The sequence below is a fragment of the Cladophialophora yegresii genome (assembly GCF_000585515.1).
Source record: "Cladophialophora yegresii CBS 114405 chromosome Unknown aczIN-supercont1.5, whole genome shotgun sequence".
Taxonomy (NCBI): domain Eukaryota; kingdom Fungi; phylum Ascomycota; class Eurotiomycetes; order Chaetothyriales; family Herpotrichiellaceae; genus Cladophialophora; species Cladophialophora yegresii.
Window position 1 is genome coordinate 958075 of NW_006913049.1, and position 24982 is coordinate 983056.

The 24982-nt window shown below is 54.9% G+C and overlaps 8 protein-coding genes across 8 annotated transcripts; 4 read left to right on the forward strand and 4 right to left on the reverse strand.

The window, feature by feature from the left end:
• Positions 1–740: 740 nt before the first annotated feature.
• On the forward strand, positions 741–2702 carry A1O7_07077 (uncharacterized protein; the record flags this gene model as incomplete). Its single annotated transcript, XM_007761077.1, has 2 exons — positions 741–1215; positions 1306–2702. 2 exons carry the CDS (start codon positions 741–743, stop codon positions 2700–2702), a joined length of 1872 nt encoding a protein of 623 aa, XP_007759267.1.
• A 1953-nt stretch (positions 2703–4655) lies between these two features.
• Positions 4656–5694, reverse strand: A1O7_07078 (uncharacterized protein; the record flags this gene model as incomplete). The annotated part of the gene is made up of 2 exons (XM_007761078.1): positions 4656–4948; positions 5079–5694. 2 exons carry the CDS (start codon positions 5692–5694, stop codon positions 4656–4658), a joined length of 909 nt encoding a protein of 302 aa, XP_007759268.1.
• Positions 5695–7035: 1341 nt separating this feature from the next.
• A1O7_07079 (uncharacterized protein) lies at positions 7036–7872 on the reverse strand (the record flags this gene model as incomplete). Its single annotated transcript, XM_007761079.1, has 1 exon — positions 7036–7872. The coding sequence occupies one exon, from the start codon at positions 7870–7872 to the stop codon at positions 7036–7038; it is 837 nt and encodes a 278-aa protein (XP_007759269.1).
• Positions 7873–8304: 432 nt separating this feature from the next.
• A1O7_07080 (uncharacterized protein) lies at positions 8305–9693 on the forward strand (the record flags this gene model as incomplete). The annotated part of the gene is made up of 1 exon (XM_007761080.1): positions 8305–9693. The coding sequence occupies one exon, from the start codon at positions 8305–8307 to the stop codon at positions 9691–9693; it is 1389 nt and encodes a 462-aa protein (XP_007759270.1).
• A 222-nt stretch (positions 9694–9915) lies between these two features.
• On the reverse strand, positions 9916–11473 carry A1O7_07081 (uncharacterized protein; the record flags this gene model as incomplete). Its single annotated transcript, XM_007761081.1, has 3 exons — positions 9916–11054; positions 11150–11317; positions 11425–11473. The coding sequence occupies 3 exons, from the start codon at positions 11471–11473 to the stop codon at positions 9916–9918; spliced, it is 1356 nt and encodes a 451-aa protein (XP_007759271.1).
• Positions 11474–12350: 877 nt separating this feature from the next.
• A1O7_07082 (uncharacterized protein) lies at positions 12351–17654 on the reverse strand (the record flags this gene model as incomplete). Its single annotated transcript, XM_007761082.1, has 1 exon — positions 12351–17654. The coding sequence occupies one exon, from the start codon at positions 17652–17654 to the stop codon at positions 12351–12353; it is 5304 nt and encodes a 1767-aa protein (XP_007759272.1).
• A 1133-nt stretch (positions 17655–18787) lies between these two features.
• A1O7_07083 (kexin) lies at positions 18788–21394 on the forward strand (the record flags this gene model as incomplete). The annotated part of the gene is made up of 2 exons (XM_007761083.1): positions 18788–20556; positions 20611–21394. 2 exons carry the CDS (start codon positions 18788–18790, stop codon positions 21392–21394), a joined length of 2553 nt encoding a protein of 850 aa, XP_007759273.1.
• Positions 21395–21893: 499 nt separating this feature from the next.
• On the forward strand, positions 21894–23438 carry A1O7_07084 (uncharacterized protein; the record flags this gene model as incomplete). The annotated part of the gene is made up of 2 exons (XM_007761084.1): positions 21894–22488; positions 22534–23438. The coding sequence occupies 2 exons, from the start codon at positions 21894–21896 to the stop codon at positions 23436–23438; spliced, it is 1500 nt and encodes a 499-aa protein (XP_007759274.1).
• Positions 23439–24982: the final 1544 nt, after the last annotated feature.

Genomic DNA, 24982 nt, shown 5'->3' on the forward strand with positions numbered 1-24982 from the left:
ACAGAGTGTTCAGCGATCAGATCACCGCTGGGATCCCATGTCATGTCATTCGGTGACGTCTTGCTACGGTAGATACTTGGGCAGCATGTGCTGGAAGTATGAAATCAAGCTACACAAGATAAACTTGAGCTTTTTGACTCGCCATGAAGTAAGGGATACAAATTTCCAAGCTCTGAGTGGTGGTATAGGTGCGTACGTAGAGGATTTGCGCTGCTCTGTTGCTCCACCGCCACAGTTACATACCGCTGAAGCCACTCAATCAGCAGTTACTGCGCGGAGTACGGCATACTATAATCGTGGGAAGAAGAGCAAGGAGAGGCCGGAGCTGGTTATGCCAGTGGCAATGACTGCCGAGCCTCTAACGGCAAGTCTAAGCATGCCTATCAGTGATATGGCATTATCGATAGCTAGGCCTCTACCCCGGTACTCTGTACTCCGTACTTCTTTTGTCCTTGTGATGAGCCATTGCTTGACAGTCGATCTCTCGTCTCTGATGCGCGAGGCAGGTCGCTCAGCTTGAAACTAGCCAATCATGCTCCAACGGTGGCTTGTGCCTTGCAATCGTGTCATTGGATGCTATATTTGTTTGGGCGATTTCCTCAGCCTCGAATCACCGAGGATAAACACTCACGGTGCCTCCACCCAATTTCATGATACATACTAATGCAGACTATGAAGCTACGGGATGTCTTTGACGTCGGATTTGATACATGTGATGAGCTTGTGCCTGCCTCAGCTCAATGGCCGAGCAACCACCGCCGCCGTCCGCAAGCAGGATCAAGCTGCCTAATGCTCAGCCTTACTACAATTACCAGCCGCTTCGTGAGGGATGGATCAGGCTCGTGAGAATCAGGAGTGTGCCGTCTTCGAGTCGGCGTTTGCATCCCCCAGACGACGCTCTCGAAGCGGACATCCATGTGGTCTTTGAAGAATATTCTCTGCAGAACTGCCCCACCTACATCGCCCTATCTTATACCTGGGGCAATGCCACCGTTACCGATCCGACGTCTACAGTCTTTACCACTGAATTGCGCTGCTATCCAATCTTCTGCGAAAGAGAACTCCTACGCACGACCCGCAATCTCCGTGACGCCCTCCGCCGTCTTCGAGGACCGAAGCACACCCGTGTTTCATCTGAAACAAAAACCACCAGCAAATTTTTAACAGAGGCGTTCGAAAATACTGATCTATACTGGATCGATGCTCTATGCGTCGGTAAGTCTTCTCTAGTCCGAAGATGATGATATCTCGGCTCGAATGACACTTCATGTAAATTTCTAACCGCAAATTGCAACGCCTCCTCAGACCAGGATGACCTCGCAGAGCGGGCGGCGCAGGTAGCCTTGATGAGCAAGATCTACGGTCAAGCTTCCAGTTGCATAGTCTTTTTGGGGGAATCAGACGAGCACTCTATGGTGGCCTTGGAACTTGTTCACAGGTTTGCCGAAGACAAATCCTTGAGCGATTTTACCCACTCCAATGAGAACAGAGCTAAAGACAAAGTTGCTCTTCGGTTGAACGGCCTCCCTCGGTATCAAAGACATGCCCTCAGCATGCTACTGGCCCGGCGTTACTTCAATAGGATCTGGGTGCTCCAGGAGATCATGTTGGCCTCCAGGGTCATCGGATTACTCGGATCTCTGGCCATCAACTTCGAGGTGCTTTTCACTTTTGGTCAACTCCTACTTTCAGCCAAGACAGATCGAACTTGTGAGGCTCTGGATAACATTACGGTCGAAAGCGAGCAGCTTGCTGTACTTGAAGGTGATGGTCCTTTCCCTTTTCAAGCAGTAATGAACATGGCAATGGTATTGGGTGCAAGGATGAGCTTTCACCGCGGTGACACGCCTAGCCTCATTCATATTGTGCCGATGTCTTTCATGTGTCGAGTTACCGATCAACGCGATAGGGTTTATGGCATCCTCGCTATCAGCGCCGAGCTACAAGAGAACGACAGGCCCAATATACCAGTCGACTACAACCTACCAGTGGACCAGGTATACATCAATGCCACTGTAGCGTTTTCTCTGCGACGGAATGACCTGGAGTTCCTTGCTCTCGTGGGGGAGCACGCAAAAGTCAACATTACCCTACCTTCTTGGTGTCCAGACTACAGTACACGATACTTCTGGCTTCGTGCCCTTGGTGGTGCTGTCAAGTGGCATTTCGGGCCATTATGGACGTTTCCGGCGACGATCGAGTTTCGAGACAACCGGAAACTCATTGTACAGGGCATTCATTATGATACATTGGCCGGAACCGCGACAACTGGGCTCTTTGATCCAACTGATACCTTACGGTGTGTCAAACCCAGCCAACTTTTGGGACTGGCATTGAACCTACGCCGGGAAGCCTCACAAAGCGTCAGCATCAGGTGGGTATGGTGCGGCAGATTCCTCTCGCCGAACAATCTGCTGACAAGACAACAGGTCCACTACGAGAATAGAGATGCTGTGGAGGTTATTGTTCATGCCCGACTTCTTGAGCCCAACGAGGGCACCTCGCTGCACGGTGCTGTTTTTGCCCAATTTGATCATCCAGATTATGCTTTTGCATATCCAATGGTGGCAAAAGGTCTCTGGAGTCTCACCACGCCCCGATTCGCAAAGTTCTCTGGTCACGGAGGAAGTCGAAGCAACGGAGGACATCATCAACCGCATCTGTCATCTGGAGCCTCAGAGCACCCCTTTCTTACCCGTTAACTCCGCCTGGAGGCTTTTACTAACCGCCAAAGCTGATGATCATAGTGTCCATCGCGTGCTACTCACCTCTATCATGGATCGAGCAAAGCAGTCAGGGCTGACTTCTGAATTGAGGGACCTCCTATCCTCCATACCCGGGGACGAACTTCCTACAGCAAAACACGCCGGACTTCTCGAAAAATTCTTGTCAACAGCCATTTTGGGAAAACTGGGAGTTGATTTCTACCGGCAGTCGTACTTCAGCACGACACAAAGCGGTCAATTCGGGATAGGGTATGCTTCGATTGCTGCTGGGGACGAAGTTTGGCTTCTCCATGGACATTCTGCGCCTGTTGTTCTCAGACGTCTGTCCAACGGCAACTACCGTTTCCTAGGTGAGACATACATCCCGGGGATGATGTCTGGAGAACTCGCCGAGGAGCTCAAGGCTACAACTCAGCCCATTGAGGGAATACAGATTGAGTGATTGATTCAAAGGGAAGCCTTGAGATGTAGAGGCTATGAAAAAATTCCGGTCCTTCGACAATAACCTCGATGACCAGATCTCTCGCAACTAGTAAAACTACTTGGTACTCGATTCGACGACTGTTCGGCCGAGGACCGCTTTCATACAGTAGCTGTCGACACACGCATGACGCGCCCCAGGATGGCCTCTGCGCAGCACAGGGACTCACGGCCCCGTGCAGACTTGTCGAATCATCAGTACTTCCCGCCTTATGCTCACAGTGGGTCCACTCAGATTGACGCCTTTCGTACTTCCAGACCCTTCTTCGTGACCATTAGCAGACAAAGCGAGGAACAGATTCCAGTCAGCTGCATGAGAGTGTATCTCGACCTGTGCGCGCGACCATCGGGGCAAGCGTACTCCGTACCTAGGTATTCAATCCAGCCACAGCAGTCGCAAGCCCCTCCCAGCTCGCTTCGGGAACTTCTCCAGTGTCTGACTTCTTCCCTCCGGCAGATGCCCTCCCCCCAGTGGCCCATCCTGGTTCGGGTGCGACTGAGGCGGGGCACAAGGCGGCATCATCACCCTCGTCTCGATTGAGCGTGCGCTGGCCGTGGGTTTCTGTAACCTCCTCTTGGCTACAGTAGACTACTGACGGAGTCCATGTTCCGGAGGGCTGATTGGGCCACTTGGGCAATGCTGCAGATGGATAAATTAACTGGTGTATGGAGTATGCTTCCGCGCGTGCATAGTCCGCATGTTCAGGCATTCTATGTGCGTGTGATCAGAGCTCCGCCATCACGGCGCACAGCATACAGGAACGAGAACGTCTGTGAACGTGCGTTTATAAAGTATAAAGCCAAGACGAAGAGTCCCAAGTACAAAAAGGGCGCAGTTTGGTTGCTTGCGATGTGGTGCTGTGCGCAGAGTGCAAGTTGCCTGCGCGGGCAGTCAGAGCTCGGCATTTGCGGTAGAATGCTTCTTGGCGACTGCGCGAGGCTGGACCGGCGTGACCGGCAAGGCTGTGGCGTTCAGATCGATGCACCCCGTACGATATGGGATGCCAGTAAGCAAGGGAGTCGAGAAATATTCCTTTGAGGGAGTACTCCACCTCGTACTACAGTAAGTACAGGATGGACGATGGTAAGCCAGGGATGACGGCTCTAGTACTTCGTCTCCGAACTGTGCGTGAACACCATGTGCGTGTGTACCGTCACGCCCACCGTGTGTGGACATTGCTACGGGCTCGCAGCCCAGAATAGCTAGCGATTCTTCTTTGCATGATCCGTACCCCGTACTCCGTACTGAGCCCGGGGATGCATACGTCTGGGCATGCGCAGACACAAACGCATACACTTCCGATGTACGCTCAGGTCGAACGCATCCACGTACGCACGCATGTAAATAAGCTTACACACACACGCATCCGCATACACACACGTATATGCCATCTAGTACTGTCCCGCGTAACGTGCTCCCTGCCTAGAAAACTACCGCCGCGCATCTGCTCACAACACCAAGGCCCCCAGCCCAGCGGCCGCGACCACCAACAACCCACGTCCCACGACCAGACCATTCGCGTCACTGCTATCGTCGCTGAGCTGGCCGACACCCGTGGATGTGGAAACGGATGAGCCCGTGGTTGTCGCCGTCGCAGCCGCGTTGAGCAGGTCGTTAGTCAACGTCGCGGAGGTGGACCGGGATGAGGTGGCAGTGATGGATCTGGTGGTGGAGGTTAAGTCGTCGGAGAGGCTGCATTTGCCGGAACTGCTGGAGCAGGTGTAGCCTGATTCGCAGTAGTCTAGAACGATTAGGGTAAGATTGTTAGCTTTGCTTTCTTTGCTTTGCTGCGCCGCGTAGGGGGAAGTGTAGGACAGTGTTACTTCGGCAACCCAGGGGATTGTCATAGAGTTCACAGAAAGGCCACTTACATCCTCCTGCGCAACAACTCTCGCCAATATCAGGGTTATAGCACGCATCCGAGCCGCACGGGATATTTCCCTCGCCCCATTGCGCGGCACAGCTGGATGCCGTTGTCGTCGTGCTGCCGCCGCTGGAACTGCCGCCCGAGCTGGAACTTCCACCCGAGCTGGTGCTCTCCTCCGGCGGACAGGTATCGTACAGCGGATCGGCAGGGTCGTAGCAATGGTACCCGTCGTCACATTCGAGGTACGTGGCCCCAAAGCAGCTCTGGCACGTCGCGCCCGTCTGGTAGCACAGGTCGTCCACGCCCGCCGGGTCATCGCTGGTCGAGGTGCCGTCGCCGGAGCACGAGTCTAGCCCGTACGACGCGTCGCCAGGCAAGTAACAGTAGATCGCGGAGCCTGGGCACGAGGTATACCCTTCGCCGAAACATTCCTCGCACGACCCCGTGCAACGCTTCGTCAGGTCGCGCTTGAACATGAGGTTGGCGGCTGATGGGTTGAGGGTGCGCTCAAGTCCGAGGCTTGGGGAGAGGCCTTTGGAGCTGGCATCGGCGTCGCCCGGTTTGGCGGTGGCGAGGAGGATGAGGGAGGAGAAGACGACTGCTGCTGTCGGGAAGAACATGGTGGCTGAAAGAGGGTAGTTAAAACGTAATGTAAATGAGCGACTTGAATCAAAAGCGACTGTGTAAGGTAACGAGCGACTGGACGGCGAGCAAGGGCTCTGCGTCAACGAGCACAGTGAGTGGGAGAATGAGTGAGGCCAGATGGCGGGTGGCGGTTTGCGCGAAATACCTAGGTAGATATACTGGGTACTCCCTGCTCCGTACTCGGCCTAAATCAGACTCGTGCCCCTCGGTCGTGTAGAAGCTAGAACCCGAATACGATGGTCCTCATGTAGGTTCGGTGACCCCTGTAGGTGCCCTGTCCTTTACCAGAAATCTGCCCCGTCGTTCTTGGGGAAGGGAATGCCATTTCCCAGGAAGACATAATGTCATTGGCCATGGACAGGGAGACCGCGCTTTCTTTAGAGCTAGAGGCATACAACAAGCACACAGGTACGGAGTACGGAGTACAAGCGCACAGCTCCGCAGACAAGACAGCATGGGTGGGTTGGATCGTCCAGATTCAAAAGAGGTTCCAGCCAGCCCAGCAGGGCTAAATACAGTGTAGGGGCGGGGACCGGGGAAAACCATCTTCGCAGCCTTGTCAAGGGAGACACCGGCATCGAAATTAGTCAGGCGATCTTCACCAGTCCCTCTCGCGCCTGCGGAGGGCCGGCGTCACAGATAACACGCGCCTGCACGCGCCATGGTGCTTGACCGACAGAAGGTGGAAGTTTGTTTGATTAGCGAAGCACGCAAAGTCAGGGGTAAAAAGGAGCCATGCGGCTTGGCATGAGGCTTGGCGTCCTGGGGGCGATGCTTGGCTTAATTTAAGCATCCAGACTGAATGTGAATTTCCCGACCGGTTGACCTTGGCTGTGAACTGTTCTCTTGTTGCTATACGAGATGGGTGACACGGCCAAACCGGTGGAAGGCGATGATGTGTAGTATATTGTGATACCTAAAGACACATGCACTGTGCGGTGGATGGTGTCTACTTTGTTGGATGGTGCGCAATTACGCTTCCTCGCTGGTCAATCCTGCGTGGCACCAGTGGTGCGCCACATCGCATCGCTAATAAATCCAGGACCGAGTGCAACGGTGCACTAGCCCTCAACTCTAGGAGTCTCTCCGGCGTTTCTGGAATTCGAATTGGGTAATTAAAGAAGCCAGAGATCTGCCCGAAAAGTCCACGGCCGTGCGGTGAAAGTTCTCAGTCCAGCACAGGTTTGGTAGGTTTGGCCAGGCGGTTAGTCTGTATGTAAGAGTCGTGTTCATGGCTCTCGTCAACCCTGCCGATCTCGCAGTCTTGGTGCAAGGCTGACCGCCGGGACTCCGTACTGACCAACCTCTCCCCCGGTCTACCCCATCTTCAGATTCTTGAACTCCTTGGTGGTATTCGTGATGGCCACTTCGACTGGTAACCGCTCCATGCTGCTGGCGCCGTAGAACCCGTGGATCCCTTTCACGCGGCTCAGGACATAGTCGGCATCCTTGGGCTCGGCGATCGGACCGCCGTGACACAGAATGATGATTTCAGGGTTGATCTTGTTCGCGGCGTCTCTCATCTCCTGGATCAGCTGGACGCAGTCATCCAGTGATTTCCCCGTCTTTGCACCAATACTGCCCGAGGTGGTCAATCCCATGTGGCATACGAGTACGTCTGCCCCGGCTTTGGTCATCTGTTCAGCTTCGTCCACGTTGAAGGCATAAGGCGTGGTCAGAAGATCCAGCTTTCGGGCTTCTGCAATCATGGCTACTTCCTTATCGTACCCCATGCCCGTTTCCTCGAGGTTTGCTCGAAAAGTTCCATCAATGAGGCCGACGGTGGGGAAGTTCTGAACGCCGCAGAAGCCCATACTCTTCAACTGCTGCAGAAAGTCCGGGATGATGCGGAAAGGATCCGAAGCACAAACACCGGCCAGTACACCCGTGTGGCTGACTATGGGGAGGACTTCTTTGGCCATGTCGACCACGACGGCGTTGGCATCGCCGTACGGCATGAGACCGGCAAGGGAACCCCTCCCAGCCATGCGGTAGCGGCCGGAATTGTATATGATGATCAGATCGCCTCCGCCTGCTTCAATGAACTTGGCCGACAGCCCGATCCCAGCTCCAGCCCCCACGATGGGCTTGCCATTCTTGACTTGGTCGCGCAGATGTGCCAGAACCTCCGCACGAGACCGAGGAGGCGCCATGACCACGCCGAAAGAGTAGCGTGCGACGGTCAGTGGTCTGAGTTAATTTGACCGAGTTGCAAGATTCAAGACACACCGAACGGCAGGATCTTTTCACGTGGCGCCCGGCCTTTCTTGCACGTCATTGTGCACACCACGATTATACAACGGATGTGAGTAGCCGGACGAGGCGGTGGAGGTGCGGGGATTCATGCTTCCTCAAGCGAATACAATACGAAGATCACCTCACATTCGAAGAGGGGCAATGAGATGATTGGTCCCATCAGCGGCCACAGAGTGTCCGGTTTCCAGTTGCGAGTACAGGTCCTGCTCGTTGTTGCAGCTGTCCCTAAAGCTTAAGAAGAGCTTGCGTCGACTGTGTCTGTAGCAGATGCACCCGACCATCTTGTGAGCAGCTCCCTACCGACTGCCTCTTGCCCACTAGGAATAAACATGGTCAAACCCACGGTCCTTATTGTCGGAACTCCCGACACCAAGCTTGACGAGATCCTGTACCTGAGAGACCAGATCCTCGCCGAGCACACCTGCAACACCAAGATCCTCAATGTAAGTCACACTACGCCACCGAAGGTGAGGACGCGTCTGGACAGCCTCGCTGCCGACGAGGTCATCTCGCCGCTCGAAGAACATAGCTCGACCTTGAAAGATCTCTCCCGCGGGGAATACATCGACAAGGCCATCGAGCTATGTACGCCAGTCGTAAAAGATCTGGTCTCCAAGGCAGTAGCAGTCCACGGCATCATCTCCGCAGCCGGCAGCAGTGGCTCATCGCTCGCCACGGCGCTCATGCGTCATGCCTGTCCCGTCGGCTTCCCGAAACTGATGGTCTCGACCATGGCCAGCGGCGACATCAAGCACTACGTGGAGGAGACAGACATCACCATGATGTACAGCGTGGTCGACATCGCAGGGATCAACTCGATCCTCAAGCGCATCCTGGCGAATGCCGCCGCCGCCATCTCCGCCATGACTGTCTCATATGCCAAATCTCTCGTGGACGCCTCAGCCGTCGAATCCAAGGGCAAACGCATCGCCATCACCATGTTCGGTAACACGACTCCCTGCGTTGATGCCGTGCGCCAGATCCTGACGTCGGCGCCCCACGACGCCTCTGACTACGAAATCTACGTCTTCCACGCAACCGGCTCGGGCGGCCGCGCCATGGAACGCCTCATCGCCGAAGGCCAGATCGACGCGGTCGTCGACCTGACCACGACGGAAATCCCGGATGAACTCTTCGGTGGAGTTCTATCGGCAGGACCGGACCGGCTGGAAGTCGCGGCCAAGAAGGGCATTCCTTTGGTGGTGTCAGTCGGGGCGTGTGACATGGTGAATTTCGGCCCCAAGGACAGCGTGCCGGAGAAGTACACGAAGGATCGCAACCTGTTCGTGCACAACCCGGCCGTGACGCTCATGAGGACCACGCCCGAAGAAAACGCCCAGATCGGCCAGTTCATTGTGGACAAACTCGCCACCCACGCCAGCAACCCCAGCGCAATTCGCGTCCTCCTTCCAGAACGGGGAGTCAGTATGCTTGACGCGCCTGGCAAGCCTTTCCACGACCCCAAGGCTGACAAGGCCCTGTTCGACACGATTGAAGAAGGCCTCGAGGCCACGAAGATCGACGTGGAGAGGCACGATCTGCATATCAACGACGAGCTGTTTGCAGGCCACGTCGCGAGTGCCATTCTCGAAGTCATGGGCGTGACGCAGCGGAACTATCGACTGGCAAACGCACGCCGGCGGAAGTGGAGCTTTGACCACGGCGCGAGCGTCATGTTGGCGAGGAAGAATTCCCAGATTGAGATCCCCGATGCTTGAGTGTAGGAGAAAAGCGAGATAGGCACGGTCGAGGGAGAGGAAAGCGAGATGGGGATGGCCGTGGGAGAGGAAAGCGATATCAATATCAGCTCCCAGTTTGACGCCACGCACAGCTTCAGGCCATGTATGGTATTCAAGAACGAAAATACCCAATCAATGTTGCTTTCACACGTCGCTCGTAAGTACATTCACACGTCCACTCATACGTAGTGGCTACTCCCCCTACAACTTCGACGAGGGCCCCCCCTTGGAGCCCGGCACCGCGCGAATCCTCCCCCGGTACTTATCCTCAATGGCATCGGCGTCCGGGTCGTCATCCAACTCGGGCAAGCTATTATATTGCTTGCCTCCCCACTTCGCACCCTTTTTCAGATTCCACTGCTTCTTGTCGCTCTTCCCTGGGACCACCTCGCTCTTTCCATCGAGCATACCGCACGGGAACTTGCCAAAGTCCCGATCGCGGATCGACCGGTGGATCTTCTCGTTGGTGTTCTCGACAGGCCACGCGCGCCGGTCGTCCATGAGGATCTCCTGCACGCCTGTCTTGAGCGTGTCGAAGAGGCCTCCACCCTCCTTGGGCTCCGGGTCGAACGGCTTCTTCAGCCGCATCCACGTCTTGTTCGGGTTCGGCACGCCTTTGGCCCCGTCCTCCAACAGGTACGAGTCCGACGAGTCCTCGTCGATAAACGCCAGCTTCTTGTCCTTGGCGCACTGCGCGAGCATCCACGCGAGCGTAATGTCCGATCCCCCCGGATCATACCGCCCGCCGCCAATGTCGCTGTGCACACCGGAGAACCAGGCCTGCTTCATGGCCTGAAGCCCCACGCGGGATTTCGGCGTGTAGGCCTTGGACCGGTCGCTTGGGTCGCGCGGCCACTGCCACAGCGTGGGTTTGTAGAGGCTGCGCCGCTCGTCGAGCGACAGCGCGTGGTACGCGTACTCGACTTTCGTGGAGAGTTCGGCGTTGTGGAACTCGATCTGCTCGCCGCCCCAGCCTTCGCCGTGGAACTCGACCGTGTCCCACACGCCGACGACCTTGATCGCGTACTTGGCCTTTTCCGTGATATCCGAGCCGATGCGCGCTTTGAGGGTGTCCGAAAAGTGAAAGTCTGGCTTCTTGCCCGCATCGGCGTAGTACTCGTCGTAGACCTGCGGGAACCAGTCCATGCCGCGCTTCGTGAGCAGGCCCAGCTTGGTCACCAGCCCGGCGATCGAGCGCGCCGTGTACGCGCCCCGCGAGAAGCCGAAGAAGAAGATCTCGTCGCCCTTGATGGTCGGGTCCGGGCCGTTCGAGTCGTAGTTGTGCGCCAGGAAGGCGTACGCTGCACGGATGTTGGCGGACAGGCCGGCGCCGTAGACGCCTGTCAGTACAATTAGCCTCGACCACACGATGGCACGCCATCCAGCACACGTCTGGTGTATGTGCAGGCCAGATACAATGGGAAAGAAGCCTTACCGCCACGGATCTGATCACCCAGCCCCGTCCCCACGCCCGGTTGGTAGTAAATGATCTGCTCGACCTCTTTGCCGTCGACAATGGCCACCGGGCTGATGGCACGAGCAAACCGCGCAACGTTGCTGGGGTGGCTGGGCGTGTTGACGTTCAAAATGCTCTGCCATGTGCCTGGACAAAGAACAATCAGTGGGGGCACATAGTCAACGTGGTGCGAGTGCATAACACAAGGCTGGAGCGTCGAGGATACAGAAGGCAGAACGCTGGTTCGGACATACCATCGCAGAGCACAATCAGCCGCTTATAGCTGGCAGGATTGCGGTTCATGGTGAACTTGTCCTCAGTTTGAAAAGTGAAGCTGTATATTCGTCGTATTGTGGTTTGACTGGAAGCCTAGTTCAGGTGTTTGTCTCGAAGGCGAACCTCTGTCTTATACAGTAGCCACACCATAGATTGAGGCAACGTGGCAGCGAAAAAGCGAAGCATGCCCACCGTGTGACAAAGGCGCCATCCCATGTCTCTTCAGTGAGTGAGCCTACAACTGTCCGCACAGCGATTCAGCTCCATGCGAGTACGGAGTATGGTTGCCTTTGCAAGTAGAAAGATTTTAGGGCTGGCTGAACAAGCTTCTTACGATTGGCCGCGCTTCGCGACGCCTGAGTGAGCGAACAAGGGGCAGGCTCAGCCGTACACAAGGGTCCAAGGGTCGAGACTCTGACGCCCGGCAGCTGGTGCTTGCAGAGGGTAAAGGTGGTATGCCTTCTGATTGGCAAATCGAAACGAGCGAGCATTTCCTCTGGCTGTGGGAATGACGGGAAGACTTACCTGGAAGAGGCGTACTCGTACCGTGTAGGGACACACTCGGCCCTTCCAATTACAGTAGCAGGCTGGCCGCAGAGTCTACAAACATTCCCGAGACCACCACCACGACGAACAGCGTCTAATGTTTGAAGGAAAGCGACGTAAGATGCCTCATGGCAGGCACTGCGTCTTGATGTGACTGCAGACTCTCAGTAGATGCTGTGATTGTGGTAAAGGCTCCAAACGCTGAAAATGACACTTGATGGCTCTTGAGCTGCTCTCACTCATAGCGTATCCAAATCTGTCAAATAGCTTCTGCAAGCAGGTCAAAAGAAACATGGAGTGCCCCGTCCACCGCTGATAGATAAACAAGCTGCCTGCCGGCCGTCATATCATTGAGTCCCTAGTCGTAATACTCCTCTTCTCGTGGCCTGCCATCAAACCAGTCCCGTGCCTTTCTGAGACTGAAGGTCGGTCGTGCTCTGGGCTCCTTGTAAGCTTCCACGCCCGTATACCCGCGTGGCTGGGAACTGCTATGGGGTACTGGTGGATCATACGTCTGCCTGAAATCCTTGCCAATGATGCCATTGCCTCTCAACTGCTGTGGTGGCGCCATAGGTTGCGGATCGCTAGGGTTGATGCCCAGGATACGTTCCTGCTTGCTGAGGCGCCGCTGGGGAAAGTTCCCGCCTGCATAAGCGTTGGTCGTGGTTGCCGTTGGCGGCATGGACACAGGAGGCTGAGCTCCGACCGGCTGTGGACCTGCATAGTTTACATTCACGTCGTTATTTGATTCCTCAGCACGATTCGGCCGTGACCCGCGGCCCGAGATTGTTAAAGAGCGACGAGTACTTGGATGAGACGCAGGCCCCAGACTATGACTTGACGGTGGCGGGTTATGGGTGTCATACAGCTTGTCGTGATTGGACGGCCCAGTCAAGTTGTGTGAGAGCCGATGATCATCGTGTCTAGATTGATTTGCTGAGTGGGAACTGAAACCGTTGTCTGTCTGCTGTCGTTGCTGAGGTTCTCGACTTTGGGGAACAGGGTTTTTAGGCTCGTCCTCGTCGTCATCTTCATAGTCGCTGTGATATTCTTCCTTCTTTTGCCGGCGACTGCCGAAAAGGCTGAACCGTCGCGGAGGTACAGCTCCAGCTTTCGGAGCGTACGGATCCGGGGTGTCATCCTCCTCTTCACTCTCCCCCTGATCCCAGTCACCCTCTTGCTGTGCAGATGGCTTCTGATGTGTCTTCTTGCCCCCAAGTCCGACCAATCTGTTCAACAGGGTTGGCCTCCTCTGGATTTTGGTGGATTCGTCAAGCTTTTCACGATCAGAGCTGCCGTCGTACCATAAGGCTGGTACAAGCAGCCTGTAGGGTATGGTGATGCCGGACGGATCTCTCTGATCCACTTCCACGTTCAACACAATGTCGAGGCCTCCTTCCAGGTTCACCTGATCATTGACGTCGATCTCATTACCCTCGGCGTCGATGGCGGGTACATTACCCTTCCTCGCCGCCTTCTCGGAGAGATTCGTGGGGCGACGCTGAAACGTCCCAGTCGGTCGCACAGGGGTACCGGAAGAAGTGTGGTCGAAGGACGAAGCACGTTGCCTGGGAGCGGCATGAAATTCACCCGAAGACTGGCGGGAGCCCGATGTGTTCTGGACCTGCGTCGCGCCATCATAAGATGCTGAGTGGCCTGGATCGTACATCGTGTCACGGTACGACGTGGGAGGCGCGTTTCTTGAGCTTAATCTACGAAATAACGATCGTGGATTGGCGTCGTCCTTGGTGAAAGAGAAGCGACGTGGCCGAGGGTCAGGGTTAGCCTCAATATCCTCGTCGTCGTCAAACTCGTCCTGACTCCCTGGAGACGAATGTGAAGGCGAAGGAGGGGGCGTCGAGCCCGGAATGTATTCTCGTATAGACGACCAGTTACGCCTCGGCAGGAGGTGCTTGTTGTTCCGTTTCTTGTCATTGACATCATGGGTGAACATGGGAATCATGTTTTCGTCGGTGTAATGGTCCAGGTGATGCACCTTGTTCCGTCTGTTCAAGATATCAGCCAACATATCAGATGGTGGCATGTTCACAATGGCCGAGGATATCACATTCGGCATGTAGCGATGATCTTTGTCCTTGGGGATCTTGAGCTTTGGATTCGAATGAAATTGGCCGATCGCGGCCAGGTGGACGTCACCACTGAGGATGGTGATGCGGCAAGACCTTTCCGCTGCAAGATCCTGCAGGTCCTTGACCAGCTCGTTGCGCTCGTGTTTATGGTTGGTGGAAGTCCAATGGTCATCGAGATCGTCCAGTATCTCTACACCACCATCGAACTTGTTGAGAAAGCCACCTTTGAGGATCCCGGCTCTTCCCAGAGCCTTGACAGGGTCCATGAGACGGCTGGTCAGCACATTCTCTAGCCAGACTAGACGAGGATAAGCCACCGGGACGCCAAGCAATATAATGAGGTGCTTTGTCTCTCCCTCGACCAGCTCTTTGCGACATCGGTCCAAAGCTGTATCCAGGGTCTCCAGACTCAAGACCTCATTACGTCTCCGTTCAGTCCGGCAATCCAAGCCCAAGAACGCAACGTGCTTGCCCATGTGCATGAAAACGCTTCTGCTCGGCTGCTTGATGTAGGGGCCCGGCTGCCGGCCCAGAACCCAACTAGGTTCATGCGAGGTCGTCTCCTCGGCCACGCTCTGGTGTTGGAAGAGCATGTAGTATTTGAACGCAATATTGCCGAGTCCTGAAAAGACCGGCGTCTCCATGAAATGGCTGGGGTAGGAACCGAATCCATCGATAATGTCATGATCGTCCCAAATGTTGACCATTGGGATCTGGCTGGCTGCCATACCGAACAGTCCCTGGGAGAACCACATTGCATACCTGTTCAGATAGAAGCTCTCCAATTCTTCTTTCATTTCGTGCGTGAAGGGAGCGTGGTGCTTGTGCGACGGATTCCTCAGCCTAGTCCATTCTCCAAAATGCTGGGTTTCCAGCACTACACGATCATTGTAGATCTGATCGCCTCCACCAATCATCACGTGGAAGGGGCGTGTCTGATGCGTGTTGAGGACATCTCTCCACATCGGATCCGGCCCGCTGAAGTTGTCCGGGTTGACAGACAGGCTGAAACCGTTGCAGGTATGGAACATCATGTGCATGGTCTGGCCGCGAGCGGGGACCCAAAAACCCACGGATGGACCACGGTTGATGCGATAAGCGATATGTTGCTGCTCATCAACGAGTTCCACTTCCAGGTTGAATCGCCAGAAGGTCACATCACGGTCAGGATCCGCATACAGTCTAGCGCCAGCCACTTCCTGATATCTGCCAACCTTCTCACCATCTGTGTCCAGGGTTCGGTGATTGGAAAACGGAATGGGACCGTGAGGACCGCTGTGCTCGAGTGGGCTGGGCGAGCTCTCGAACAAACCATCATCGTTTTCGATCTGTGAAAGGTCTTTGCCTTCTTGCAGGTGGTCTACGGGTCGAACGTATAATGTCCTTCCGGTTCTAGACGGCTTAGTCAGGCCAGCGATAGGGTCGACATATTCTGGTTGGAGCTCATCGGTGGTGACGTGGTGCGGCGGAGGCGGCAGTAGGGTCTGTGGTTGAGAGAAGAGTCGCAGAGTCGGGGCAGGATCGTAGGATGATGCGGAATTCTGAGTCACGATCAGAACACTTCCTCTCCAGAATTCACGCTCCTCGGCCGCCCCCAAATCAGGCTTCTGCCTTCTCATACCCTTGTATCGAAGCAGAGGCCCGCATCTCAGATATAGATTCGGCTTGAACTCGGCAGTCTTCTCGTCGATAATGTCTGGGACTTTAGCTTGCTCGGAGATCTTCGACGACCTGCTCCTTCTGCGACCCGACGAAGTAGCAGGCTGTTCCCACCATGTCTTACCCCTATCAGCAGGTGCCGCAGTCTCCGTGGAGAAATCGATAGCCGTAAGCCTCGCTGTTCCGGCCTCTTTCCATTCATCCACGGGTCGATTGTTCAGCGGCTCTTTGAAGGACACACTGGACTTCCTCTGCCTTTGCCGTGTCACATCCACAGGCTTTGCTGGGGGAGACTGAGGGCTGCCTGGAATTGGTGCGGAGTGGAGTCCAAGACCTATCGGCGGCGTCCGTGGCTGCTGCTGGACTTGCGGTGCTCCGGCCTTGACCTGGTTGTAGTGTTCTGGCCGGCCAGATTGTGCGGTTATAACTGAACTTGGAACAGGTATTCTGCTCGGTATTCTGGAGGTCGATGTAACATTTCCATCCACGCCTCCTGACCGAGGCTTTTGGAGCTTGCGAGAGGCGGTTGGGGCGGCTGTCACAGGAGCTGACACTCCAGTGAGTTTTTCCAATGCAGCCTTATGCGATGCATTCCTTTGGTGTTGCAACAAGTTATCTCGGGCGTTGACGAAAATTGCTTGAGGCTCAGACATGCGATGGGGCGCCTTCGCCGTTGAAGCATCTAGAGGTTTGTCTTCCACACCAGTCGGTGAGATTTCATGCTGCCTTGCAGACCGGTCTCTTTGTGGCCTGGATACTGCTTCCGCCGGCACGGCTGACGGCCCACTGACTGTTTGATCTGGACTGGGTTCTTTCTGTCTTCGGTGCTCTCTGGTGGACTGGCGTCGTTGGGTGGTAGGGGACGGCCGTAAAGGACTGGATTTTGTGTATTCAAACGCTGCTTGGCCTTCCCCGGATAAGCTTCGTACATCGGGTCTGTGGCTATCGACAGTTGTACTATGTTGTAAACGTTGTCGCTGAGTTGTGCTAAGGTTTCGGACCAGACCTGCATCTTCCAAAGTCGGGGCTTGCGGCTCAAGATCGCGGTCACGTTTCGACATTGACCGTGTGGCGGAAGCAGCCGGCTTCCTCGAAGAAGGATCCTCTTGGGGCGAACTTACAACGCCACGAGCCTTTCCAGCCTCACGATCCCGCAACAGCATCTCAGCCTCCTGGACCCTCGCCCGCTTCTCTTCCTTGCTGATATCATTGAGCGTTACTTCGAGTTTCTGCAGCGGAGACCTATCTGGAGCCCAATCCCTCCTCTGAGCTTCGTCACGGAAAGCGCTTGACCTGCTGACGGCCGAGACGGGCTCTTCGATACGGCCAATGGTGTCAGAGGTGCGACGAGAATGTTGCGCGGATTTGGGCTCTTTGAAAGGCGGATCATGAGCCGTCTGGTTTTCTCTTCTTGGTTTTCTTGTGGAGCCGGAGCCTTGGAGATCGGCAGTATTTACGCGCAAGCCGTCTGTGAGCGCCGGTTTGCGAGAAACATTGTGCGCAACGTCTGGCCGTATCGGTTCGGACGCAATCCGTTGCTTGGGTGTGACATTCTCTGGGGCAAAGTCATTTTCGAGGTCTGCGAAAGCCTCTTGATGGAATGGCCTTCCTCTCGCTCTCTGGGAGAAAGACCGGTGGAGACCTGAATCGGCGGTCTGACCCTGACCTAACGCTCGATAGGAGATGGGAGGCCCACGAGGCACCTCAGACGCAGTTGGGGGTGGGTGTATTCCTCCAGTGTCCAAGTTTTGAGAAAGCGGACGCCTCCCATCACCGTTCCCATTGCTATTGCCATTCCCCACACTAGACCGGCGGTTTGTGCCATTGTGCCTCGCGCGGTTGTTGTCTTGGAAGACCAAGGAATCGAGGGCTGGGTTGTGGTAAAGGTCGAGTGGGTTTATCGAGGTCGCCATGATGTCCAGGCGGAAGGAAGATCAAGCGTGTGAGTTAGCAGGACTGCCCTAGATCTTATTGTCGCTGGTAGAAGTCGCCATGAGCAGAGATCCCTACACTCTGGGTTGGTACATGGAGCTCGGGTGCGTAGAGTTCGCGACAGAGAAGTGGGCGAGATGTGGGAAGGCAATGGGGGCTGTATCTGGAGTGGTTCGCTCAGCGAGTTGAACAAGATGAAGCGTAGCACAACAATCAATCAACACTAACAAGTGACGAGAAGCTCTAATTGAAACCTGGCATTATATTAAAATATGTACAAGAAGGCGAACATGGGAGCGGACGAGGCAGACTGGCAGAAGGGAGCAAGGTTAACTTGGGAGGCTGGTATTTTCTCGACCGACCACGTCAATTGATGGACAAACACGAGGAAACTTGCATAGGTAAGAGATGTTGGCTGCACGGTGGAGCGTGGGCCGTCCAGGGCCGCCCAGAGCCGTCGTCACTGGGCCCGGTTAGCGCTGGATCTCCCGCCGGCATAACTCAGGCGATGCCGGGCTGGCCTCTAGGCGGGAGGAGTTCCGTAAATGTACGCTCCGCGGGTCGACTGCCAATGATCAGCCGTAGGAGCCCCTAAGTAGACCCGCTAAAGTGCTAGCGGGCTCCGGTAACCATGCCTTGTGGCCTAGAAATCTTATGGCCAGAAGAGGCTGAGTGTCAGATTCTGAAGAATGCTGCGCGTGGAAACAATCAGTGACAGCGACTTCAACATTTACACCGTCACCTAATACCCTGCTCACTCGCTTTGTCCGTGCCGTTCTTTGAGCCTCAGGCTACGGATCACCCTCGTGTTCGACCGTCCAACTCGTTGACGTTTCACGAAACTCTCAACTGCGACTGAGACCTGCATTCGCTCGATCCAGCCTGTGTTGTCAATATCCTCCTGAAAATCCGACCACAGGAAGCACTTTGCTCTGGCGAGGAGGTCGCCTGGACGAGTGCTTGCTGATCAAGACCGCTCGAGTCACTCGCACCGAGACTCGCAAGCCTGCGAATATATACAGTAATCGAGCCACCACCACCAGGAACCGCTCTCTCTATCGTTACAGGCATGCATTCATCTGAAAGATAATCGCGACCGACACATATTATTATCATGCGGTTGCCAACATGGCTTCCGCTGGTGCTTCTGGTTGGGAACGTACAAGCAGCCTTGCGCGACTACGACAACCGCGACTATTTTGCCCTCCACCTCCATCCCACTTCTGTTCCCGAAGACGTCGCCCATCGGTTAGGTGCACAGCTTGAAGGGCGGGTCGGAGAGTTGGGTCATCATTATACATTTTCGTGCGCGAAGGACACATGTCAAGAGCTTGAAGATTCCCTGCAGGAACTGCGCAGGCGGAAGAGGCGAAGGCGACGGTCTGTTGATGGGGTGGAACGACAGATGGCACATGACCTGCACGGCGTATTATGGTCAGAAAAACTTCAGCTTCGACATCGCCATGTGAAGCGCATTCCTCCACCCCTACCTCGCACGCTTCGCGACGCCCAGGGTTCAGGAGGCCTGAAATCCGACCCGACCGCGGACCAGGCTCAGCAAGACGCTATCCAACGCTTGAATACGATTGCGGAGGCTTTAGACATCAAGGACCCCATCTTCAAGGAGCAGTGGCATTTGTTCAATCCTTTACAAATCGGTCATGATCTGAATGTGACGGGTGTATGGTTGGATGGCATCACTGGTAACGGCACCATCTCAGCCGTCATTGACGACGGGTTGGACCTCAACAGCAATGACCTCAGGGACAACTTCTATGCGGAAGGCTCTTGGGACTTCAATGACCCAGGCCCGGAGCCACTACCGAGACTGTTTGATGATAAGCATGGTACTCGCTGTGCTGGAGAAATCGCCGCGGTCAAAAATGATGTTTGTGGCGTTGGCATGGCCTACGACAGCAAGATCGCTGGTATCCGGATCTTGTCCAAGCCCATCAGTGACGAAGATGAGGCAGCGGCTATCAACTACCACTACCAAGAGAATGACATCTATTCTTGTTCATGGGGTCCGCCTGACGACGGGCAGACCATGGAGGAGCCAGGTCTCCTGATTAAGCAAGCCATGTTGAATGGCATTCAGAATGGTCGAGGTGGTCTCGGCTCTGTTTTTGTCTTTGCTGCGGGCAATGGTGCCGCCAGTGACGACAACTGCAATTTCGACGGTTACACCAACAGCATCTACAGCATCACTGTCGGCGGTATTGATCGAGCTGGAAATCATCCATATTACTCCGAGTCTTGCTCTGCGCAGTTGGTGGTAACTTATAGTTCCGGAAACAACGATGCAATCCATACCACCGATGTTGGAGCAAACCAATGCTATAATGGCCACGGCGGAACATCGGCTGCAGGGCCCCTCGTGGTCGGCGTTGTAGCTCTCGCGCTAAGTGTTAGGCCGGACCTGACGTGGCGAGACTTGCAGTACCTATGTGTCGAGACTGCTATCCCTATACACGAAGACGATGGCAGCTGGCAGAACACGACGAACGGAAAGAGATTCAGTCACATGTATGGATACGGCAAGATTGATGCCTATCGATTTGTTGAGGCTGCAAAATCATGGGAGCTGGTTAAACCACAGGCGTGGTTCCACTCGCCCTGGCTCAGCGTTCAGCATAAGATCCCGGAGGGTGACAAGGGCCTAGTGGCCAGCTTCGAGGTCACGGAAGAGATGTTAAGCGTAGCCAACCTGGAAAGGCTTGAGCATGTGACAGTGACCATGAACATCGAGCATACCAGAAGAGGCGATCTCAGTGCCGACTTGATAAGTCCTAGTGGCCTGATCAGCCACCTCGCCACTGACCGGGCTCACGACGGAGCTGCCGAGGGGTATGATGACTGGACGTTCATGTCCGTGCTTCACTGGTGAGTTCGTCGTATAATCAATCCCTGATCTTGCATTGACTGACCGTGTGGCAGGGGCGAGTCTGGCATCGGCAAGTGGACGGTCATCGTCAAAGACTCAAACGAGAATGAATTTAACGGCACTTTCATCGACTGGCGGCTGAACCTCTGGGGTGAAGCCATTAACGCCCAAATCCAACAGCTTCACCCACTACCTGACGAGCACGACGATGATCATGAAACCGCTCCTGCTGTAGTGAGCACAACCAGCGTCGAAGCTGGCCGCCCAGCAACGGCAACCCAACCTCCCGCCCGGCCTACTGACCATCCTGACCGGCCCACCAAGCCGAAGCCAACTGAGGCCACAGACTCCGTCGTGATTGTGACGGCGACCAACACTGTCTCTGTGCCTGCTGCAACAGCAACGGCCACGATCGAGCCCACGGAGACACACACGTATTCTGACAGCTTCCTTCCGTCGTTCTTCCCTACCTTTGGTGTCTCCAAAAGGACACAGATCTGGATTTATGGCTCGATCGGACTCATTGTGGTCTTTTGCATTGGACTTGGGGCTTACTTTCTTGTTCAGCGGAGAAAGAGACTTCGAAACAACCCTCGTGATGCATATGAGTTTGAAATGGTCGCGGACGCAGATGATGACGAACAGCGAGGCTTGACCTCCCGTAGAGGACGTGGCAAGGGAAGAGCCAAGCGAGGTGGGGAGCTCTACGATGCGTTTGCTGGCGAAAGCGAAGATGACCTGTACAGCGATGATGATGCATATCAGGACACTCCCAGTAACGACACTGGTAGCGGCTCGAGGTCCGGCAGTTCCGAGGGCAAAGAAAGGGAGAAGTGAGCGAAACATTTGGCGATAAGGCGTTTTGAGACATTACAGTAGCACCCGCCAGCAGGGAATGTCGGGCTCTGGCCAGACCCCGACGCCTTTGTACAGATATTATTATCACGCGAGTATCCATCAACTGCATAGAACCGTGTGGCTTTTGGAAGAGGCTGGACGCAACGCCGTATTCATGGTAGGATGAAGGATTTGTACATTCAGGTGAAGGAGACCTGATTTGACTCGCACTTAAAAAATTCATTATCAGCCAGAGCAGCTGTGCTAGGTGCTGGGGCCTGCCGCTGTTAACTAGCTTTTCGTGCGGGCATTGCCAGCGTTGAAATATACTGTACGGGGCAGGCGCCCATATCCAGTGCACCGGGCGAGCCCTGAAACCGTCCTTGGTCTTTGCAGCAGACAACAACAGCTTGCATCAATTACGTCCCCTTCGCCGCGAACGCACCTCTCTTGGGCGGCTCGGTAGCATCATCATGAGCTTCCAAATACATTACATACCATGGTCGGCTCCCGGTCGTCATTGAGGCGTCCTGATTTACGAGGTCACAGTCACAAGTCCTCAGCGTCCAGGTCTAGCAGCCCGATCAATGACGAACCGCCACCGCTCCTTCCAAGGTCCGGCAATGAGGGCATCGCCCTCAGATCCAAACGCCTACGGGCTGCTACCGTGTCTACACCCGAACATGACCTGAAAAGACGCCGATTGTCGTCGGCCAAAGGCGAGAAACCACAGTTACGCATCCCATTACGCAGTCGAGGCGGGTTACCTAAAGTCCTCCCACAACCTCCGCCCGCCGCAGCCGCGACTGTGCGGCCACCGCAGGCTGCCAATGCTGCGAAAGCCAGCACGTCACACATCTCAAGCCTTCAGCCGTTGGACTCGCCGACTTCACCCAGCGAGAAACCGCAGTATGATCAGATCAAAATCATTGAAGAGAAGGCAAAAGCCTCCATCACAGAGGGCAATTCGGCCACAACCCACGAAGACCGCCGAAAATTACGCTCAGAGGATGGAGGGTCTCGGGCTAAAACGGAGCTGGCCCAATACTTCCCAGACTTTGAGGAAATGCTCAGTCTGAAGCCACCAGATCCAGGTATGCAACGGCCATCTACCCCAGCGAACTACCACTGACATCAAGCAGAAGCATTGACAGTCAAGACTAAGGTTGTGCTGGTCGATGATACTCCCGACTTTCGGCCGAAGTCCCCCAGGCCTGATCCATTCGGAGCCCACAAGCCATTGCACAACACGCAGATCATCCAGCTGGGTGGGAGCGGTATCTTCTCAAGTGATGCCTCCGTCGACCCTTTGAACGACGATGTCTATCTTAAGATTCACGGTAAGGCCGAAAGGCATGAGAGGCAAATCAAAAACAGTGATCGGGAGCGGGCGCAGCACGAGAAGTACCAACTGGAAAAACTCCTAGGAGACTTGCGTGGGCCAGACTGGTTGAAGACTTTGGGCATCACAGGCGTCACCGACACCGAGAAGAAACGTTATGAACCGAAACGAGCACTATTCATCCGTGAAACTCAAGCCTTAATCAACAAGTTCAAGCGATGGAAAGAAGAAGAGAAGCGCCGGAAGCTAGAGCGGGAACAGGAAATGCTCGAGGCTGCCATGGACGAGGACGGGAAAGGTGATGAAGGTGAGAGTGAAGACGAGGCTGCCGAGAGCGACGCGTCGGAGGGAGATAGCATTGCCAGTGCGTCGACTCAGGCGCCGAATTCCAGCGAACTCGACGACCTTGCATCGCAGCAACTCATCGAGGAAGCAAAGATTGCCATTAAGCGCAAAAAGCCGTCGCCCGCCAAAGTGGCCGATCCCCCTCCACCCAAACCCTTTGTTTCCTTCTTCGACAAACGCCATTTACGGGACGCTGCTGTCGCTGGTCGTCAACGTGGGCGGACCCTCCTCGCGTTTGGTCTCCCTGTGCCTGAGCTCGTGGAGAAGGATTTCGAGCCACCAGAAGACATCCTGACAGATGAAGCAATCAGGCTAAACCAACGGTCTCGCAGAAGGATGCGAAGGGGTGGCGACTAGGTTCCCACCTTCTGCGCTGTTGATACATTTATTATCGGTTTCGAATTGTACGGTATAGGGCAAGGGGGTATACGGAGTACTTAGGATTGTACGCGAAGGAAGCATGCTGCTATGCGTGTGGTGTTTGGGGTACGGTTATCACAAAAAGAGGTCCTGATCCGTCCTCTCGAGTCAATGTTTTCTGAGCGGCCTCTTGGATTGTTAAGCAACCAGAGAAGACTTGTCCTCCTGCCACAGCAGATTGGATGCAAAAGCCTTCGTCTCCGCTTCAAAAGGAGTTGATCCCACCTTTCTACAAGCCTGACACTACCAGAACAAACCTAAAATATGGCACACTTTGTCTACCTTATTGAGGGGGAGTTTCTCGGTACCGGGTACTGCTTCATTGCATAGGTAGTCCTGAAATTAGCCAGGCGAGCGGTAACAAATGCCGTCGTAGTAGTCTGCGACTTCGTATCGGTCCAGCTCTCATGCCCACCTACCCAGAAAAGGTGTTCAAATGGTGCCTCATATGCTAATGGCGAGCAGCCGTGGGATTGGCTCTCAAAGCTCGAGGGAAGGGCTGCAAGTAGCGTTTGCGGAAAAGCCTTCAATTTTGTTCATGCTGTGCCTGTTATTGCGTACCGTGGAAATCATGCGACTGTCCAGGGCATTGGAACCATATCTTCACTGCAGCAATCGGGCCATGGGAACACACGCGCAACGGAGGGGTTCTGGCTGCTTGTTCTCGCATGAGTTCTAGGTACTTACTTACCTCTGCTTTTGCCGAGAAATATAAGAGCGGTGGTCCGACAGGCTAATAAAACTGAGGACGGAATTTGCAAACCAGCAGGTACCGAGTTTGCTGTTTCAGTGTCGATAGTGGCTGGATCTGAGTGCAATGAGCGTGCCTGCGTCGCTGCCTTGAAGCAGCATCGTGCCAACTGCTTTTCAGACCTACTGTGGTACTACGGTACATTTGTTGGCCAGAGCACAAGTACCTCGTACGATGTTTCTCAGCCCCATTCTGGGCTCGCCTGCTCCTTTCTCAGAATTTTCCGATTCGTTCAGGAGGCGAGGCGCTATGCGTGAGTCCCCACCAAGTTGGGGCCTCCAGTCTCAGCCGCAGCTGCGGCCGCTCCAACTGCTCAAGGCTGCCTCACACGACAAGATATGTTATCCTGCCGGAGCCTGGGGGCGAATGCGCACACCATGGACCTCGATGGCCTATGATGATGTCCAACCGCCCTCATCCTGATGGTTTCTTGTGTCTATGAGGTGGAGGATATCGTCTTGAGTAGCCTTCTCCTGCCGGGCTTCTGGCCGTTGTTCATCTCTGGCTGGACGCCTCTACCAGGTCACAAGCACGGGCGGACGTCCTTTCCTGCGCCTCAACCACCCGTCGCTCGTTTGAAGATTGTGCTTGTCTATATGAGTTTTTGAATTTCCTTCTTTGACAACCTGACGCGAAGCGTGCACGATAACTCCGGGCTGCCACAGATCGACGTTGAATCACGAGTCCAGTCGATCCAGAGACCACTCCTGTTGAGATACAGAGACTGAAC